Source organism: Rhamphochromis longiceps, linkage group LG12 (genome assembly GCF_057381845.1).
Source record: "Rhamphochromis longiceps isolate RC_006_pf linkage group LG12, R_longiceps_female_GT1.1, whole genome shotgun sequence".
In the NCBI taxonomy this organism is placed as follows: Eukaryota; Metazoa; Chordata; class Actinopteri; order Cichliformes; family Cichlidae; genus Rhamphochromis; species Rhamphochromis longiceps.
In genome coordinates this window covers 30089087-30107858 of record NC_140568.1, presented here as the reverse complement: position 1 = coordinate 30107858, position 18772 = coordinate 30089087, and the positions used below count along the sequence as shown (strand labels likewise).

The following is an 18772-nucleotide window of genomic DNA, read 5'->3' as shown; positions in this document are numbered from 1 at the left end:
TCAGGAGTTTAAAAGCAGACTATATTTTATAACGGCCTTTTAAGTTATTGTGGCCAAAGCACTGATATTATATATTTGCTGTAAAGAGAATTTAAGAGTTTTATTTTTCTGATATTAAAGTTACTTAATAAAGACTGTTTCATTTTAAGCCATGCCAGACTGCTGTCATTTTTTTTCTTTTCATATTTCCCGTGGGATTGTTTTCACGAGGAGTTCAGATTTCATCAGAATTACAACATACGGGAGGATGTTTTTTGCGATTGAGTGGGAAGGTTCAGGTGAAATTTTAAGTTATTATCTCAAAAGTTCAACTCAGACTTCTAAGTAAGTTGAAATTTTGGAACGCTAACCTTGAAACTCTTATGAGAAGGGTTTGTTTGTTTGTTTTTTCCCACCAGTGGCAGAAATAAGCTTTCATTTTAACAGGTATTCCTGACGAAAGCAGCACCACACTCCTCACTAGTGAGCATTAATGTCCCTCAGGACCTGCAAAAATTGAATTATTGGATCAAGATTGCAGAAAAAAGAACGATGCAAAGTGCAGCCTTTGAAAAAAATATTGATATGGAGTTGGGTAAGCGTTAAATAGCACGAGGACTTTGTTCTTTGAATTCTGCTGCTCAGACTAGGGTGAAGTTAGAAATTGTGATTAGAAATTCCAGTTTGGAAACACAGCACATAGTTGTTGTTTTTGGTTTTTTTTTATAGATTCAATAATTTGCCGCTCATCATCTCTGTAGATAAAGCAAAAAAATAGAAATACAGTGTGTGTCAGTGTTGGAGCGTTTTTTACATCCATTTTTTATGGCTTTCTCTACATTACTTTTTCCATATGCTTTACAGTAGCCGTAGGGATTTTTGTACTTGTGTTTCTTTTATTTATTTCACACCACTCAAATATCCAGCCTTGTACAGAAAGAAATCAGATATTAGAGGCAGCACGACTGAACGTAAGATGTACACGACTGCTAACGGTTTTCATCAGGCAGTAAATTTGAAAAAGCCCACCCACATGTGCCTTCTATTCTTTTTAATTAAACATCAGCTGAAGTGCACGTTGTTCTGCTGGTATTATAAAGAATGTGTGTATTTACAGAATGCTTGTTGCCCCAGAGGTTTTGAGCTGTGACAGTTGGAAAACTACACGTGTAAATAAGGCAGGGTCTGCTGTGTCCTCTGACCTCATGGATGTCCTTTAAAAATCATTTTCTTGATTTGTTGTCCAAATGTCTTCTGTGACAAACGAACATGGAAAAAAATGGGTGCAACAGAGCAAAAAGAAGAATGAGGGGAGATATGAAATATAGCAAAAGTGCATTTGAATGAGGGGGTGGGGTCAATATTTACCCACTTTTCTTTGCAAAGGGCATCTCCAGGACACAGGTGGGATTCAGGTATGGGCTCTGAGTGGATGGGGTATTGAAAATCTTCTTTGTTGAAGTCATTTTTTTGTTGATTATATGCTTTAACTTGTTACAGCAAAAGATAAAACTGTTCTTTATCTTTAGATGTCTTCTTGTGTTAAAACTTCTACCACCCTGACTAAAGCACAAGTCCCAGCAGAGGAAAATCAGCCCCAAAGCATAACGCTGCCACCGTGATCATGATGTCCTGGTGATGTGCAGTGCTGTAGGAATTATGGCTACAAAGTTCAACATGGCCCCACATGCTTTTTAATAACCTGGTGTACACGGTTGCAAAACGTATTCAGGGTTGGATGGTTCATGTCTTGCCACTACAGCCCATTTAGTACACGACCATTGCTCGCCAGAAATTCCTGCAGCTCCCCTAATGCTGCTGTAGGCCTCTCAGCAGCCTCCAGACCAGTTTTCCCATCAGTTTTGGAGGGATATCCAGGTCTTGGTTGTGCCATATATATGTGTCTCCAATGATCGTGTGCCATGGCATACCCACGCACCCTTCTCTTGATTGATATATTTTTCATTACTTGTTTTATAAAACATTTGTCTCAACTCTTCTTTGTACACTTAAATCACCTCTTAAGATCAGAGGAATTATCAAAAGTGGAGCCAGTAAAAGTAGCAGCACTGAAACAGACATCAGCTGAGCTTTTCAATCCTTTGTTCTTTGTTGAAATTCAAAGTGTTCTTCTAACTTTAACTTGAGCTCTGGTGTAACTGTACACTCCCGTGTGTCTATCCAGGCCTTTTCATTAAGGATCACCTCATTTAATAATTGCTTTCTTATGTTGCTGTGAAAAAAAAGAACAGGACACTGTGTAGAGAATATCAGGCCATTTTTAATTATAGACTCTCACATAAGAAATACAGGTAAACTTTATATCTGCAATTTGTCATAGTAGTCAGCATCAACTCATCTGAGCTGTCTTTTGGCTCCTATAATAACCGCAAGTTATATAAAAACATCTGTCCACCTTAAAGCACAACATCATATAACGGACTCTATTCTTCAGCATAAATTCTCTATCCTGTTTCCTGCCATGCAATAGATTAGATCCATAATAAGAAGTGTCAAGATTTTAACATTTTTGAACACAGCTCTTCAAAATGATGGTGACATAATGCAAACAGGGATGAGGAAAGCGAACCACGGCTTAGTTATGGTTACTTGTTGGGTTGTGAAGATCCCTGTGAACAAAGAATAAAAGGACAGACGGACATTCGTGAAGAAAAATCCTTTTCATGAAGCTATGACTGAGCGGAAGTTTGTGTGTTAAAATAACAAGCGTGAGTTGATGGTTGCGAGTGATCAACATGTGACAACTTGCATCAAACAGTGCAACAGAATCCATCAGACGCGCTTTTCTTGACTAGTTTGTCACACTTCACCTGTTTCAGGTTTCAACCTGCAAGCGAAGTGGTCGTTTATTAGAGGTGGACCGCTAATAACCAGAGATTTATGTCTTTAAGGTGCCTTTTTTTAATAGGACGTGCTAAAATTTTACATGAATTCATTAGATCATTTGAGTAAGTTACGTCTATGCAGATTCCCTCTATTTGCCTTTACTACAACACACAAACATCAGTACACAGCAGGTGCTGGTTTCTACTCTCTTCTGATGATAATTTGCATGTAATGCAGAGCAAATGAATCACTCCATTTTAAAAAGGGCTTTCTTTGACATTAAAATTCATGCAAACACTGACATGCATTTCGAAAGCAAAGTTATTTACATGGATTAAAGAGGAAAACAAAACTGCAAATCAAAAGAAGAGGAAAAAAAGTCTGATAAGCCAAAAGAAAAACTAAGATGTGTTTAAATGAAAAGTGAGAGGGCAAAAGGTGTCCCAATGCTGCATACAGTATGTTTTCATTACAAAGCATCACACGATGCTGCCTGATCACAGCCCTGCGTTAGCTGTAAACCAGCCTATTTGCTCTACTGTTCATTCGCCACCTCAAAACAATGGTTATTGAATTAAATCGAGGAAAAAAAGTAAAGTGCTAAAAATTTACAAAGAAAGGTAACAAAAATAAAACCAAGAAAATATATCAATATTGCTGTTAACCGCCTTAAACTCTCCTTCTCTTTGTGGGTAAACTACACACAGGTGACCTGGATAAGTGGGCTGCAAGTCATAAGGTATTTAAGTGCAATTAGGTCTAGGCCTTTAAAATCCAATTAAAGAAACCTCAGCTAACAGAGGTTGAGAAACAGCTGCCAGTGACTGGACTTTCATGCTGTCACGATCACACATTTATACCGTTTCTCAGTATTTATCGCTTTGGTTTGCCAAAACAAAGCCTGCTCCTTATTCTGCAAGCACATCACAGATAAAAATTAGCAGTCTGCCTCTGCTCTGCTCATCTTATCGTACCCAAAGAATCTCAGCTTTTCTCTTTGTGTTCTCAGCACAAAAGTGAGGAGGTACAGAGCCCGAGTATCATGGCGGCATTATGGAGGGTGTATCTGAAACCGATGGGAGGCGACCATGGTTTAAAAGAAGACTGAATGATCATCTACAAAGGCCTCTTGCCAGAAATGAATCATTTGTGTATGCTTATGTGAATTTTGTTATGTGCAGTGTGTGTCTGGTGTAAAGCATGTTGTAACGCTGGTTTTGAAGTGCTAAGCTAACAAACGTTATTACTTATTTTTCAGTTATTCTTGAGACACCAAACGTCTGCTGGGAAATCTTGACTCTGAGCTTTTGTACGAATGTTACTTTGACGCCCATCTAAATGCAACATCTAGCATGACAGAAGGCTCTTCTAGTATGATAAAACACCCCGCCACAAGATCTCCAATCCAGATGTTCTGCTCATTGCACAGAACACTGTATAATAACTGGTGAAACTAGGACATCAGGACACCCATGGGCACAGACTTGCACCTATCACTTGAAGTCCAAACCTGTACTTTGACAACACCACACCAAAAAGCAAACAAACAAAAAACCCCAAGTCCACAGAGATGTTTCAGTTAGGGAGCTGGAAGCAGTCTTCAGGCACGGGGGCATGTTGTTTTCTCCTGCAACATTTGTGGATGGGTGAGAATCGAGCTGGTGTTGAGGGGTTTCCCTCCTCTGAGTGTTGGGGGTGCTGCTGCTTTGCTATTCAGCCTGACAGCTGAATGAACCTGTGCCTTTCTCCAAGTGTAAAGCAGTCTGTAACAGTTTAAATAAAACTTGACACAACACAAACCAGTAATACACAGATGTTTTTGCCTGCGTGTGATTTTAATATCCGTCAGTAGTGGGGTGGTTGTGTTGGTGAACATTCCAGTTTAATGGGGTCTGCAGGTCAACCTTGTGCATGTTTGGTGATTTATACTTTGAAGCTGTGTGACTTTAAGCCATTCCAGTCATTCCAAATTAAAGCCATCTATCAAAAATGTGGATAAGCATTTTTAATAAACTGCTTCCGCTAATTTAGTGTCACGAGCTAAAGTTAGGGCCACAGTGCACAGAAGGTGCTTTAAACACACCTGGAAGTATTTATTCATGTGGGACAGCTTCAGTTTCACCTTCTCTACCCAAAACAATTCACAGAGGAAGACTTTCCATTGCCACTGTATACTGCAGCGACATGCTGCTGTTACAAAGATCTCAGTCGAGAGGCTGTGGGTCTGCTATAGGCATAGTGTGCAGAACCTCGTCCAGTAACTGCAGAGCTCTATGCAGGTGGATCTCAATCCAGCAGGGGGTCTCCTTGATGCTCTGGCGTGGGTAGTCAGGCCCCCAGCCTTTAACAAAGCTCATCCTGAGAATACATAACCTCCGCAGGTCGTCCACACCGATTCCAGCTGCTGCTGACAAACCTGACAGGAGACAGAAAGACACAATTAAAACCACTGTGACAAAAACAAACCAACCCAAAATGCATCCCTCAATCAGGCAATTTTCACAGATGAATTCGGGACAATGTTGGGAACAAGTCTAAAGTATCCATGTCTCTGTACCAGAGCACAGCAAGGGGGATAGTGTGCTTAGTACACAGCCTGCAGGAGGCCAGAAAACCACTAGCTGTAAACTCACTGGACTATCAGAAGCAATATCCCCAAAAACTCTATGAATAAAAGCAACCATAGAGAATTCAGTATCTGAGCTGACTATACAGTGGGGCAAAAAAGTATTTAGTCAGCCACCGATTGTGCAAGTTCCCCCACTTAAAATGATGACAGAGGTCAGTAATTTGCACCAGAGGTACACTTCAACTGTGAGAGACAGAATGTGAAAAAAAAATCCATGAATCCACATGGTAGGATTTGTAAAGAATTTATTCGTAAATCAGGGTGGAAAATAAGTATTTGGTCAATAACAAAAATACAACTCAATACTTTGTAACATAACCTTTGTTGGCAATAACAGAGGCCAAACGTTTACTATAGGTCTTTACCAGGTTTGCACACACAGTAGCTGGTATTTTGGCCCATTCCTCCATGAAGATCTTCTCGAGAGCAGTGATGTTTTGGGGCTGTCGCCGAGCAACACGGACTTTCAACTCCCGCCACAGATTTTCTATGGGGTTGAGGTCTGGAGACTGGCTAGGCCACTCCAGGACTTTCAAATGCTTCTTACGGAGCCACTCCTTTGTTGCCCGGGCGGTGTGTTTTGGATCATTGTCATGTTGGAAGACCCAGCCTCGTTTCATCTTCAAAGTTCTCACTGATGGAAGGAGGTTTTGGCTCAAAATCTCACGATACATGGCCCCATTCATTCTGTCCTTAACACGGATCAGTCGTCCTGTCCCCTTGGCAGAAAAACAGCCCCATAGCATGATGTTTCCACCCCCATGCTTCACAGTAGGTATGGTGTTCTTGGGATGCAACTCAGTATTCTTCTTCCTCCAAACACGACGAGTTGAGTTTATACCAAAAAGTTCTACTTTGGTTTCATCTGACCACATGACATTCTCCCAATCCTCTGCTGTATCATCCATGTGCTCTCTGGCAAACTTCAGACGGGCCTGGACATGCACTGGCTTCAGCAGCGGAACACGTCTGGCACTGCGGGATTTGATTCCCTGCCGTTGTAGTGTGTTACTGATGGTGACCTTTGTTACTTTGGTCCCAGCTCTCTGCAGGTCATTCACCAGGTCCCCCCGTGTGGTTCTGGGATCTTTGCTCACCGTTCTCATGATCATTTTGACCCCACGGGATGAGATCTTGCGTGGAGCCCCAGATCGAGGGAGATTATCAGTGGTCTTGTATGTCTTCCATTTTCTGATGATTGCTCCCACAGTTGATTTTTTCACACCAAGCTGCTTGCCTATTGTAGATTCACTCTTCCCAGTCTGGTGCAGGTCTACAATACTTTTCCTGGTGTCCTTTGAAAGCTCTTTGGTCTTGGCCATGGCGGCGTTTGGAGTCTGACTGTTTGAGGCTGTGGACAGGTGTCTTTTATACAGATGATGAGTTCAAACAGGTGCCATTCATACAGGTAACGAGTGGGGGACAGAAAAGCTTCTTACAGAAGACGTTACAGGTCTGTGAGAGCCAGAGATTTTCCTTGTTTGAGGTGACCAAATACTTATTTTCCACCCTAATTTACGAATAAATTCTTTACAAATCCTACCATGTGAATTCATGGATTTTTTTTTCACATTCTGTCTCTCACAGTTGAAGTGTACCTCTGGTGCAAATTACTGACCTCTGTCATCATTTTAAGTGGGGGAACTTGCACAATCGGTGGCTGACTAAATACTTTTTTGCCCCACTGTATCAAACAGTTGTGTTCTTCTGTTCACCTCCGTCAGGTAATATCCAGGAAAAGTCTTCAGGTGAGCTTACAAGTGATTCTCATCAACTACAAGTGAAGCTATTTATTAAACTTAATAGTAAGGACATTTTAAAATCAAAATATGTTTTTCAGATGATTGTTTTTCTTATACTTAGATGACAGTAAACTCAATATTGTGAGGTTTTGGATGTACAGACACTCAGATTATGTCTATATGAAAAGTAACACATCCAAAGATTTCCAGCTTCAGTTTTGGAGTGGGGTAGTCAAGACTCTACTGAGCAGGAGTCCATAAAATCATTTTGATTTAATTTCTGTTCATAGCATCAGTATTTGCAGTTGCTATATCTTACTAATAGCTGGAGCTATCCCTCCTACTGATCCAGGTCCAGGTATATTTCCAGCCACAGCTGCTGCTTGAGCTGCTGCTGCTGCTTGAGCCGTAGCAGCCTGCTGTTGCATCTGTCTGTGGCACTGACGCAAGTCGAATACCTGGTGGGACAGACGACACTCTGAATACTGTTTTTATTTACATTTCTCAAACCAAAATATATGAAAGCTGACAAGTTTATTACACAGGAAAAATTGCTGTGGACTGAAACCTGTGGCCTCACCTTGATGTAAGCGCTGGGGTAGATTTTGTGAACTGCGTCACCGGGGGCTCGGCCCGCCTCTCTGTCCAGGTAGTAACTCTGAACAAACACAGCATGGTCACTGAGGCATCGCACCCACACATCTCCCTCGCCTTTACACTCCAGCTGGACCCCTTTACCAATGTGTAGTCTGTCAGAAAAGAAGGAAAACATGAGAAAGAGAATGAACTGGAGTGACTTTCTCCAAAACATGGTGTGCACTTCCTATAAATGTCAGCTTTGCACTCAGAAATTACACATAAACAAGGCCTTGATCCATAGATCATTTCAAAGGTAAACACACAATGTGACTGTCATTTTTGATGTGGACACATATTTACACAAAACAAACAGCAATTCCAAAATCTACTTTCATTCAGCCTCAGAGGTAAATGTTTGAAATTATTCCTGTAAAATTCATGTTTATAGGAGACTCCAGCTGCCTCCTCTGATATTCCTCTATTATGCAACTCCTCACTTCTCTAAATCTATAGTTGAGGATGGCATGACCCACAGAACACCCATTGTCACATTTACAGGAAATACGCAAGTTGTCGCTTAAAATGTAGCAAAAAGTGCCAAACGTTATGTTTCAAGTCAAATGACTTCTCATGCCAGTAGAATAAAGGGTCTCTTTAAGTAAACAGGAAGGCATAAACGGAAGTTATAAGAAGAACAGATTCTTCTGAAATTTCTACCTACAGTCATGTGAAAAGACATTTTTCTCTTGGCAATCTTACTGCATCCATATGATTTAAGAGGGTACGTAGAAATTCATCAAATGGACTTTATTCTTTGATCACCAGCAAATGTGACCACCTTGACAAAAGCAGAAATTTTGGAGCATCCAGGTTTGTGACAAGACAATACTAAAGAGGACAGACATCAGCAGTGATCTTAGAGAAACAATTACTGCTGTCCATCAATCTGGGAAGAGTTGGAGGGTCATTTCCAAACAAATTGAAGTTTGTCATTCTACAGTAAGAAAGACATTAACAAGTAGAAAACATTCAAGAGAGCTGCCAATCTTCCCTGGCCTCAAGGTCAATGCTCAGAGAAACTGCAAAAAAATAAAACAAAACAAAAAACCCCACAAACATATCACTCATCTAAGCATGACGTTCAAAACAGTGTGGCTTGTATGGAAGTGCTGCCAGAAGAAAACATCTCTCTACAAAGAACACGGCAGCACGGATTCGTTTGCAAAGTTTTATATGAAAAAACTGCCAGATTTCTGGAAGATTGTCCTTTAGACTGTGGCTATAATCCACAGCACCACATTTGGCATAAAACAAACAACATATTAGCACAAATACCTCATAACAACTGTCAAGCACGGTGGTGGTCATGTGAGGATTTTGGTGTGTTTTGTAACCACAGGACCTGAGCACCTTGTTCTAAATGAGGCAACCATGAAATCTCCTGTATAGCAACGTATTCTAAAGTCAAAAGTGAGGTTATCAGAAGGACAACTACAGCTTGGCTAAAAGGTCGTCATGCAACAGGACAATGATCCCTAGCACAGCAGCAAATCTACAACAGCATGACTGAGATGTGGATTTGGCCCAGCCAAAGTCCAGACCTCAAGACCAATACTCAAGAAAACCAATACTTAAGAACACCATACTCAAGACCTGCTTTGACAGGACCTTTAGAGATCTACACATAAACAAATGGCCACAAATCACAATAAACCGAATCAAAGGTGTAAAGAAGAGCACGCCAAAATTACACAATGATGTAAGAGACTGATTAAGTCACACAGAAAATGATTACTTTGAGTTATTGCTGGTAAAGGTGGTTTGCTGGTAAACAGTTGACTGGTGTGGTGCATTTGGTTTTTCACGTGGCTGTATGTAACATATGGTACTGTTCAGTTTCAAACATTTAACCAAAACTGATACAACTAATCTGTAAAAAATAGGGATGGGTATCGTTTAGGTTTTATCCGATACCGGTGCCAAATCGGTACTTTTGAAACTGTGCCGGTGCTCAAACAGTGCTCAAAGAATGGAGAACACCAACTTTGTCCAAAAACCTCTCATGTTCAGCTGGGTTTTTTTGTAAAAAGATAACAATGTTAGCCTTTTCTGCAGCTATGGGGCATATATGGTATCACTCTTGGCTGGAAGCAGTGCTTAAACAATGGAAAAAACACAAACCTCTCATGTTTAACTGTTTTCCACTTTTTCTTTGGTCATTTTAGCCTTTTTGGCCAGGGTGAAGGGAGTATCTGCCATCAAACAAGAAGACAGCCGCATGTAGCTATGAAGATGTTTGCTAGTTCACCTTACCTGCATTAATGTAATAACGTGGTTAGCCTACTCAACGTAAATTACACACGAACAACATTAAGCTACTCACGCAGAGAAGAACGGCTGCTGCTGCATCATCATCCTCATCATTTCTGCTACACTGGCAGGGCTAGGGGCCAGGACTCTATTCTTCGGGTTTTTGGGGGATGTTGCTCTGGGTCCGATAACAGGCAACCCACCCGCAGTAGATGTGCACGGAGTGAGGTCTCGCAGCAAGCTATCAAATACGGCGCATTTCTCGGCTTAAAAAAAAAACAAAAAAAAAAACAACCTCTATGCGTCGCCAGGTGTTTCATTGGATTTGAGGTGTTACCTCCTTTGACAGTATCACAGTATCAGCTTAAAGCACTTGTTGCAGGGTGCTGAGTTTGCATCTTTTGCTGTGAAGTACAGCCATACATTTGACCGCTTCGCCTTGGGCATTTTAATCTGTAGCTCTGCTCTAAAAGAACGTACGTACCTGGACCCGCCTACTATCCTCGGAAACGTAAAATGATTGGCTAGAATCTAAAGTGTATCACAGCTCAGGAAAAAAAAAGCACCGAAATAAAGCACCGAAATGTGCGCTGCTTTTCGGTCTGGTTACTACCGTTTATGTCAGAACCGGTGCTATTTTACCCATCCCTAGTAAAAAAACAATACAAAACAAACAAACAAACAAAAACGCAAACCAAGCAAAACACGTTAAAATCTCAGTTCATTATTCTTGTTGGTGCCTACCTTGCTCTCTCGATAGCCTCAGTGCGATGTACATTACTGAGCTGGCCCAAACAGAACCTGTCACCGCCTGAGGGGTCCACATAGCCATCTACAGTCACTATGGGGCACGAGGAGGGCACTTTAAATGTCTCCCCAACCTGAACATCCATCTCAAAGTAGGCAATGGAACACCAGTAGTCAGGAGCTGAAACAGAGGGTAAGAAGATCTCAATAATTTCACATCAATAGAAATAAACCATAGTTAATCCTCAAGGCTACATAAACTTTCTTATCTTTGAGTTATATATGTATATATAAATCTATAATGAAATAAAAACCAAACTACATTTTACATTTCTAAAAGTGTGATGCTTTCAAATCAGACTTTCTATTGTATTCACCCCTGAAACAGGGTTTGTGTATTTGGGTGGGTGGGCTGCGTTTCCTCACCTGGATGATTGGATATAGGAGGCTGAAAGGCGAGCTCATTGTGCACTGGCCCTGAGAAAGAGAGAGATGTCAGCGATCACCTGCTCTGCAAAGAAAAGTCTGTGATTTTATAAACAGTTACAGCTGTAGTGTCAGTGTGTACCTACAGTAGTGTGCTGGATGTGGTATAGGAGGGTGATGCTGTAGATGCCCATTGCTGTGGTGGGGTATGGTGGGAGTGAAGCCGTTCCTGGGCCAGGCGGAGGTGGGATCTGAGGAGAGAACGAAAGTCAGATCTGAAGCTGGACAGACAAAGACAAGGAACTCCAAAAAGTGCAACACACTTTCAAAGACGAGAAGCAGACTGTATGAAACGTTCACACTGACAAGCAAGTTTACGAGGTGATGTTTTATGACTGTATCTTACTGCCTGATCCAGCAGCAACAGCAGGAAAGGATGCCGTTGAGGCAGAGGTGGAGGGCTCAGGGGGCGGGAGCAGAGTTGGAGTTGGAAATGATTCCGACGGTGGTGGCCGACTACTGGTTGGGGGATGCTGGATGGTCTGAAGGGAGTGGCTGCCATCAATGGAGGACACACTCTGCTGTCCGTCAAAATCAAACTCATCCTTAACGATCATGGATGAGCTGTGCCCGGCGGAGCTGTTTATGGTCAGTCCTGATAAGTCTGCACACCGAGAGAAAGGACAGGTGGAACAGGTCACTGGCAGCACCAGATGCTCATGGGTATGCAGATGTGTGTAAATATCACAACACTTAAGGCGGCAAAGCAGCTGTCAAACTACAATCTGTGTTACAGACCAGAGTTATTATAGTTTTGTGTTTTTTTTTAATTAAATTTTGATTCTTGTTTTTGATTCAGTTTAGTTTTTATTTTTGAAAATGTTTAGTTTGGGCTTATTTTTGTATTAGTTTCAGTTTTAAAATATTATCATATGGAGGGCATATGTTAGAGACAATATTAGAAAATCAGCACAGGTATTACAATAAACACATAACCTTTTATCCATCAATACCTCATCAGGCAAGTATTACCTTTTTTTTTTTTTTAAACAAAACTACCAAATGAATGAATAAAAGCGAAATGCTTCACAGTAACTTTGTACGTCCACAAATGTGTTTTATTAACTGTTGGTAGCCAAATTTGTAACTCAGATTATAACTGGATCAACTGCAAATCTTAAATGAACCTCACCAACATTACTCACCTATACCAGGAGACACCACCCTCTCATAGTGATAGGGGTTCACGCACACACAGTCACACTTGAGGTCAAAGGCAAACTGGCAGTATTTCACGTGCTTCAGTTCATTCTTATGCAGGTCAGGCCAGCGCCACAGCCGTGCATAGATTACATGAGGGAAGCCTTTACGTCCAGCCACCTGGGAACAATGAGAAACAGAAAACAGAGTTAATTCATTTATATGCTTGCTGCAGAAAAGAACGCCTATTGTCAACTTTTGTGTAGCTCATTGATATTTCTCAAACGGAAACCGATGTTTTAATAGTTTAACTGTATATAATATCTGTAAATACAATACCATTGCATTTATGTGTCATAAATTATTATAAATGCAAACAAAGAAAAAAAAAAGGAAAACAAAATCATTGACAATTAACAATGTCAAATAAATGAAGGTACCGTAATTGTCGGGCTATAAGCCGCTACTTTTTGCACAAGCTTTGAACCCTGCGGCTTTTCTATGGATTGTCCATGATTTTTGTCATATTGTAAGACGATTTGTTTTGTTTGTTCCGCTGTTGTACGGCACTACGTTGCCTGGCGGAAGGGCATGCAATCAGACACACAGTATCGGGGTTCAAGAGTGGTATGTTGGTCACATGTCCATCCGCCAGGCAACATAGTGCCGTACAAGTAGCGCGAAAAACAAACTTCAAAGTAGCGCTACGCGTTCAGCGGGAGACGTGGATGACGAGCGGCAATAATCTTGCGAAAAGCAAGTTATGCTCAACTCCACCGGTGGAACCTGACAGCGTGGAAAAATGTGAAAACGAAGGAAGGAAAGCTGAGAGTGGATGACGAAGCCACCCTGAGCCTGTTCGTTTCCGACACTGGAGAAGAGGACTTTGGTGGTTTTAGTGCGCAGGAAGAAGAGAAAGATGGTGAATGACTGACTTTTCTTCTTGTTACAGCCGTGTCGTTGCACCTGAGCCTAAAAGGTAGTCTGAATCTATTTTTCTGGTGTGCTGTAGGTTATTGTTATGTACTACATTTGTTACTCATTTATGAAGCACAGTACATGTTTCGTATTTGTAATTACCGCTACTTGTACATATACCTAAAAAGTTATGCAAATATGTACCCATAACTTGTTTTTCAAAATATTAATAAAAGGGATGTGTCTCCAAACAGCCATCTCTTTCCTGACAATTCCCTTTGTGCATATTCTCTTACATATGATAAGACAACATTGAAACACCTGCGGCTTTTAGTCAGGTGTGGCTAATGTATGTACAAAACAGGATTTTCCCCTGATTTTAGCTTGTGCGACTAATATTCAGGTGCACTTTGTAGTCCGGGAAATACGGTACATACAACCTAAAGTAAGGCATAAAAATTTCCTCTTTTTTTCTTGGAAGTCCTTCTTACATTAGCAGGAGGCAAAAAGAGTTCTGACTGGATGAATTACCATTAGGTTAGGGCTGCCACAAACGATTATTTTGATAGTCGACTAGTCACCGATTATTTATGCGATTAGTCGACTAATCAGATCATCATCCACTGGACGTAAAACTACAGCTTATTGCACCAGCAGCATCTGCTCTTATATAACTATCATTAGCTTACAGCTTTAAGTGTTTAAGGTGCTAACTAAAAATAAAGACAAGATGATAGTTTATTCAATTTTAATGAAATTTGCAGATTGTTTCGGTGAAGTTTAATGAACTCCTTGCTATCTAAAATATAACAGGACAACGGAGTATATTCTCCAGCATCTCACACTTCTGATAATCAGCTGTCTGCTTGACGTTTATTCAGCTGTGTAAAAACTATAACTTTAATCTCAGACAAACCGATTTACTCAGGAACAAATAAAATACAAAAAAAAAAAGCCAAACAACAACATTTTTAATTTATCTAAGTGACTCATATATATTTAACCTGAGTAGCGAAAGACGGCGGTGGGTTAGAAAACAATTTGCCGGGAGTCCGGTGTTCTCACCGCGCTAGTGACCTAGCCCCCGGCTAGCTATCGAGCTGGTGGGTAACAGACGTCTCCGAAAACGTCGGAGCGCTTTTGAAAATATGTGGTGTCCTGATAAACTGAGCCGATATTTGAGGTTTACACAGCTACATTCTCACCTGAAAATACGTTAAACGTTTATTTTCTGACCCAGAAAGAATAATAAGAGTACTATTAAAACTAACTAGCTGCCGCCATTGTTGGAAACTAAGCTGGGCCGCGCTATGAATTCTGGGACACAGCTGCTTCTTCTTCTTCTTCGGGGTTTAACGGCAGCTGGCATCCTTGTACATGCAGTGCTGCCATCTTCTGTTTCAGTCCGTTATTACACTCTTAAATCCTGCTACTTATTCCTGCGTCTTTTGGGATCTTACAAAGCTTCAAACGACGCGTCGACTATTAAATCAGTCGTCGACGATTTTGATAGTCGACGTAATCGTGACTAGTCGACAAATCGTGGCAGCCCTACATTAGGTATATGTTCACCTGTGTGTCGGCATGTTTAAACATGCTAGTAAATGAGTGAGTATGTGTGTTTGTAAGCCTTTAAAAGAAAATGTGGCGGGTGCGCTCAAGAAAAGCGAGCATATCAGGATTCTCTGAGGTTTGCCCTGCACTTTGATGTGACGTTTCCTGCTGCAGATAACAGACGTTCTGATGGAGTAGATGTTAGCATACAGTTTAAAAGCCCTCGGGTCAGTGGATCAGCGTTTTATTGGCCCATGTATGTTTTTTATGGGCCTCTGGGGAAAAAGAATATATTCATGCAATTTTCAAACTTACATGATGACAGTGCAAAACCATGACATAGTCTCCACCGTGTTTTACTGATGGCTATAGATTTTCACTGTTGTACCTCTCTCCTGGTCTCATCTGTGTATATCAGTGACAATTTGATCCAAAAATATCAAATTAAGTTTCTTCCCTCTCACCTGTTGCCACTGATTTTCCGCCCTAGTTTCCCTTCCAGTGACACCATTTCTGGCAGATGGCTCATCTTAAGGGCCATTCCTTAGTTTAGTTTTAAGGCCTGCCACATATTTTGTCCTCCTCTTGTCCAGTTTCCTCAAATTTCTTTAAGAACTCACTGCACACCATGCTGAGATCTGCCAAATCTGTTGGATAATAGCTCTTTGCAAATTACCTTTGCGGTGCAGAAATACTATTTTTTTTCTGACAAGCGGTGCTATCTTTGGCAATTTTCATAGATGTGTAAAACCTCATGACCACTGATGTATTAAGCAGAAACAGCCTTTATATTTAAATACCTGCAGCCGTCCATCAAGTGTCCTCTGAATGGTCACACACTTGCTCGGGTGAGCCCCATTGGTGGTGATAGCTGTAATGAGAGAGTCAAGTTCGTCTTTTTTCTCCTTCAGCTTCTTCACCAAGCTCTCGATGGCGCGCTTGGCAAACGTCTCGCTCTCGCCGCCCTGCCTGTGACACATGAGGCTGTGTACAATGCTAAGGCAGGCATCATTGCTGGTAGGAGTGTTGGTGATGGACATCTCGGCTAATGTTTTTCCCACTGCGGCTTTTTGACACGGTTTCACCTCATTGTCAAGATGTTAGGGCAGAGAGACTGTCACAGTTCAGCAGTGCTTCTTAATGAGACTGGTGACAAGCTCTAGAAGTAAAATGAAAAGCAAAAAAATAAAATCAGTTTAGCTGAAAAGCTGATTCAGCTTTTCAGTAATTTTGAAACCTCTAGAATAGATTATGGTGCTGCACAGCTCAGTAGGTAAATATAAAGACATAAGACAAAACATTTTAACAGCATTTTTTCCTGTTGAGTTACTGCCTTGTTAATTCAAAAGACAGATTAGCTTTCCAGGAAAACAAAACAACAACAACAAACAAACAGGATTTCTGTTTTGAGTCTGGGTGGCTGGCAGCAGGTGTGAACCAGAAACTCTAACCTTATAAAGAAAAAAGAAGTTTTTAGCCGCATAATGACAATGCTAGCTCACCAACAACCAAATGACATGTCGAAGCGGCCTTCCGTATATCCACAGCCGAGTTTAGAAACTCCCGTAGCTTTTTATTCGTGGGTAAAAATTAAGTTTGAGTTGTTGTGTTCGCTAGCTGCTCAGCTAACTAGCGGCGCCAGTCTGGCTGCCGCTTGTTCAGAAGGAAGCTTCAGGAAATTACTCCCAATTGACAGACATAACCGGAAATGCGCGCACAATCTCTTCAAAATTAAAGGTTGGGCACTCAACAATGGTTTGGTCTACAGGCGCATTAAAAGTTGGTCATACAAGCCACAAAGTATTATTTTCTTTTCAACACAAATTCAGAGGGATCAAAATATATATTAGGTGCATAGATTAATCGCCTTTGCCTGTAATTTTATTTTGATGTGCTTTCACGGATATAACTGCTTTAATTAAAGCCAACTCTCTTGTAGTTCTTGCTACCCGATACCAAAATATCAGCTAGCACAGATGACTGTTGATAGCAAACTACGTAGCGTGCAACCGTGAGGTTAGCAGACATGTTTGTTATTGTGGCAAGTTCCGCCGCACACGACATCAAGCAACAACGTGATCACTCACAAGTAGTAAAACACTCTTTGGTGAGTAAGGTCTTTGTAGTTTAAAAACACAAACTCGTTTTTAGTGTTTCAAACCTTCCACTTTACGCTTACCTGGAGTTAGCAGGTGTAGCGGCTAACAGACGAGCCCTGTCCCCAAGTAGCCGTGCCGACAGGGGCCAGCGATGGGTCTGTGCAGGTCCTGCACACCGCCTAGGTTATCCTTATAATTTCCAGCAGGTGTTTTAAGGAAAGACGGGGAAAAGCTCCGACGTCCGTAAACCCCTTCTTTATACTCTATAGAGTGAAGCGGGGATTAAATCAGAGTCAAATCTCAGATTTCGTGGAAACTCACGACTGGTCTGCTCACTCCTCTCTAACCATTTCCTTCAGTGGCGCGTTGCGCATGCGTAAAGAGCGCCAGCTCTCCTTCTCATAACTCATGATTTTAATTTTACTTTTAGCTGTATTAGTACACCTGCTGCTATTACAGATATTGTAACTAATTATTACTGCTGCAACTTCTCACTACATCAAAGACCTCATGATTTCTCTGAATGCATTTACTTTGCCTGCCCGTCTATTACTCTGACCTGCACCTGGCGTGTTTTCTCTCCGTTTTGAAAACTTTAAAGTAATATATTTACATTTCTTTCTGTGTCAGAAGAAGGCCCTACAGATATAGATGTTTTTTCCCCTTTTTCTTTCATATCATCAACTTTCTAATAAGTGGATGACCTGCTCTGTCTCCTGAGCTACAGCTATCCCAAAACCAAACCATTCTACCTTCGATATGGGGTATCTTGAAATTTTGGGGGTATTTCCACTGCACTAGAGTGCTTTAGAGGTGGTTTTCAACAGGTCTCCAGTATTTGCGTGATTCTGGACTGAAAGGTTTCAGATTATTTAGCTTTTGGGCAACAGTTAAGTTTGTGCCTATCTTTAAAACAAATGCTGCAAAACTCAGCTACAGATGAGAAAATACAGTAAAATACTTATATGAGATATAATTTTTATTTTATTATTTTTGTTAGATTGTCCTTGACTGAAATAGAACTTTATAAATCATACATTTCCTCAAGGTATGTTTGTATGCAGGATGGCTCTTTAAATAAGGATCATGTGGAAACATTTGTGCTCAGTCAATATTTGATACTGATACTGTCTAGTAAGAATATGTCAGTTTACACATTTCTGCTTTCTGCTGCGCTCTTTAGGGGTTGCCATAGTGGATCGTTTGCCTTCATTTCACCCCATCTCTGCCATCCTATTCTGTCCTCTGCATGTCCTCGTTCACTACATCCATGAATCTTCTTTGTGGGCTTCCTCTTCTCCTGCCTGGAAGCCCAGTATATCCACAATTCCTTCTCTCCACATATCCAAACCATCTCAGGCTTGCCCCCTTAACTTTGTTTCCAAATCGCTCAGCCTGAGCTGTCTCTCTCATATACTCATTTCTAATCCTGTTCACTCTAGTCACTCCCAGCGACAATTTCAGCACCTTCAACTCAGCCATCTCCAGCTCCACCTCCTGTCTCCAAAAAAAAAAACATAATAACAAGCCTTATTACCATCTTGTGACCCTTCCCTTGCTGCTATTCTCCTGTCACAAATCACCCCTGACACTGATCTCCACCCACTCTGCCTTGCCTCCCGAACACACCTTTCCCCTTCCTTTACCTTAGGTGAGCATTAGGACCACCACAGTGTTGGCCAACAACACTGGAGAGATGGAGACTGGTCCAGTATGGAAATCTCAGTTTTTTTGCTGGATGC

At 41.2% G+C, this 18772-nt stretch overlaps 1 protein-coding gene across 2 annotated transcripts; it reads right to left on the bottom strand.

Annotated features, from left to right (window-relative positions):
* Window positions 1-2234: 2234 nt before the first annotated feature.
* Window positions 2235-17390, bottom strand: LOC146657567 (SMAD family member 4-like). 2 transcript variants are annotated; one of them, XM_085425749.1, is made up of 10 exons: window positions 17111-17390; window positions 15732-16090; window positions 12465-12639; window positions 11666-11923; window positions 11406-11510; window positions 11260-11310; window positions 10831-11014; window positions 7778-7946; window positions 7517-7655; window positions 2235-5242 (listed from the first exon to the last, which is right to left on the bottom strand). In XM_085425749.1, the coding sequence occupies exons 2-10, from the start codon at window positions 15969-15971 to the stop codon at window positions 5031-5033; spliced, it is 1533 nt and encodes a 510-aa protein (XP_085281875.1). In that variant the 5' UTR covers window positions 15972-16090; window positions 17111-17390; the 3' UTR covers window positions 2235-5030. The 2 variants fall into 2 exon arrangements, with proteins under 2 accessions (XP_085281875.1, XP_085281876.1); XM_085425750.1 differs by lacking the exon at window positions 17111-17390 and adding an exon at window positions 16434-16579.
* Between the last annotated feature and the right edge of the window lie 1382 nt (window positions 17391-18772).